Source organism: Anguilla rostrata, chromosome 9 (assembly GCF_018555375.3).
Source record: "Anguilla rostrata isolate EN2019 chromosome 9, ASM1855537v3, whole genome shotgun sequence".
NCBI classification, from domain to species: domain Eukaryota; kingdom Metazoa; phylum Chordata; class Actinopteri; order Anguilliformes; family Anguillidae; genus Anguilla; species Anguilla rostrata.
The window spans coordinates 53,554,022-53,556,521 of record NC_057941.1 but is presented as its reverse complement, the minus strand read 5'-3'; the positions used below and the strand labels follow the sequence as shown (position 1 = coordinate 53,556,521).

Sequence of the window (2,500 nt, the reverse complement as noted above, 5' to 3'; positions counted from 1 at the left end):
TCTCTCTGCCTGTCCCACCCCTCTCTCTCCCTCCTTCTCACTATGCGCTTTCTCTTACATTCTTCAGAAACTGTTTTCCTGTAGCTGTCTTTTCTAATAACTTACTCCCCCACTTTCCTCTCTTTCTCCCTTTCTCTATCCCTTCTTCCTTTCTCTGTTCTTCCTCTTTGTTCTCCTACAATTTTTCTATCACTCTCCCTCTTTCTCCGTCCCACCCTTTACTCTTTCTCTATCTCTTTCCACCCCTTCTTCCCCCTCTCCTCCCCCCCTCTCTCCCTCTCCTCCCCTCCTCCCCTCCTCCCCCCTCTCTTTCTCTCTCCTCTCCCCCTCCCCCTCTCTCTCCTCCCCCTCCCCCTTGCAGACACCTTTGCCAGTAAGGTGGCAGCGATCCAGGACCAGTACGCCGACGCGTCCATCGGGAATGTGACGGGCAGCAACGCGGTCAACGTCTTCCTGGGCATCGGCGTGGCCTGGACCATCGCCGCCGTGTACTGGCACAGCCAGGGGAAGCAGTTCCGGGTCAACCCAGGGTCGCTGGCCTTCTCGGTCACGCTGTTCACGGTAATGGCAGTGCTGAGCGTGCTGGTGCTCCTGTACCGCCGGCGCCCCTCAGTGGCGGGGGGGGAGCTGGGCGGCCCCCGCACCTGCAAGCTGCTCACCTCTCTGCTCTTCATCTCGCTCTGGCTCCTCTACATCCTGCTGGCCTCTCTGGAGGCTTACTGCCATGTGCCAGGGTTCTGAGACACGCCCACAATCCTTTCCTATAAGCCCTGCCCATAAGCCCCACCCAGTGCCCTACCCATAAGCCCCGCCCATAAGCCCCGCCCAATGCCACACCCACAATCCCCTCCTATAATCCCCACCCCAACGCCCTGCCCATAAGCCCCACCCAATGCCCCGCCCACAATCCGCTGCTCACGCTCCACTTCCTGCGCTCAACTGCCCCATCCTGCCCCCTCTTACCCATTCTCACCTCCTCCTGCTCCCACAATAAAACACCCCCTCTAGTGGGCATGTCATGAAGCTCACTCCCTGACCCCCCCCCACACACACCTCCTTTCCTCCACGAGACAGCCATGCACAGTCTTTAGACGATGGGAAGTTGGGGGAGGGGTTTGATTTCTTAATTTCCCCACCCTGCTGACGCAATGTCACTGCCGCCACACCCCCCCCCCCCCCCAGCCCAAAAACAGCCTCTTAAATATAGCCATGTTTTTCAGTGTCACGTGATCCTTGTGTTGTTGTGGGATTTAACAAACGCAGAATTAAGATTTAACGATCATCATGTGATCACCAAAAAAAATTTTAAAACAAAAAAATAACAAACTGATGCGTATCTATGAAGAAAGATGGAAAGACAGATGAAATGAGAGAGGGATTAAAAGATGGGAGCCCTCAGCGCTTCATTGGCTAACGAGGTGATGCGAGCGGAGCGTTCTCCTGCGGTTACCGGCCTGACTGTGTCACACCTGAGCTGTGGGGCGTGAGGACTGAGGACGCGTAGAGCTGCCTGTGGCTGAGCGACGAGTACTGCTGCTGAGAGCGATGATGATGATGATAATGATGATGATGATGACGACGATGAGTATTGATTATCTATATATTATCTCCTTTGTATAATACATGTTAATGCCAATATCTGTATATATGTGAGCGTGCATGCGTGCGTATGCGTGCGTGTGTGTGTGTGTGCGTGCTTGTCCGGGTGTGTGCGCGTGTGTGTGTGTGTGTGTAAGCATATGTACAGGGAGTCAGGGTGTGTGTAAGCATATGTACAGGGAGTCAGGGTGTGTGTGTGTGCGCATGTGTGTGTGCGTGTGCGTGTGTGTGTGCATGTGCGTGCGTGTGTGTGTGTGTGTGTGTATGTATGTCTGTGCTGTGCTGTGCGTGTGTGGTGTGTGTGTGTGGTGTGTGTGTGTATGTATGTATGTGCGTGTGTGTGTGTGTGTGTGTATGTATGTGCGTGTGTGCATGTGGTGCGTGTGCATGTGTGTGTGTGTGTGTGTGTGGTGCGTGTGCGTGTGTGTGTGTATGTATGTGCGTGTGTGCATGTGCGTGCGTGTGCATGTGTGTGTGTGTGTGTATGTACGGGGAGTCAGGGTGTGTGTGAACTGTATTCCTGTAATAATGTGAAAGCCCATTGAAAGTCTGTGCTCTAGGCCACACACTCCAGGGCAGCAGCCAGGCCCTGCAACTTCCTGTCTACAAACACCAGGAATGCTGAGAAACCAAGCGCTCTTCCAGCTTCAGTCCCCCCTGCCCCTTCCCCGGGGGGGGGGGGGGGGGCAGAGTCTGCCGGAACCTTCCATAGGGGCTTCCAAAAACTACAAAGACACGAACATTCCAAAAAAAAAAAAAAGATTCAAGTTTGAGGAGCACAAAGGGGTTCCTGAGATCCCCCTCACTTCCTGTTTTTCCCAAGCAGGAACAGGAAGTACCAGTACCAGGACTCTGACTCTGGGGTTTCAGGGTTGCCTCATGTTCAAGAATCCAACTGCAA

General features: G+C 53.9%; 1 protein-coding gene across 4 annotated transcripts in view; it reads left to right on the top strand.

Annotated features, from left to right (window-relative positions):
* LOC135264201 (sodium/calcium exchanger 1-like) overlaps positions 1-1,181 on the top strand; it is a 37,489-nt gene extending 36,308 nt beyond the window's left edge. For 3 of the 4 annotated variants that reach the window (XM_064352939.1, XM_064352938.1, XM_064352941.1), the window contains one exon: positions 362-1,181. In XM_064352939.1, the coding sequence (XP_064209009.1) occupies positions 362-741 (380 nt within the window). In that variant the 3' untranslated portion in view covers positions 742-1,181. Of the gene's footprint in view, positions 1-67; positions 273-361 lie in introns of those variants that run through there. The other variant, XM_064352940.1, reaches the window with a different exon arrangement.
* The last annotated feature ends 1,319 nt before the right edge of the window (positions 1,182-2,500 follow it).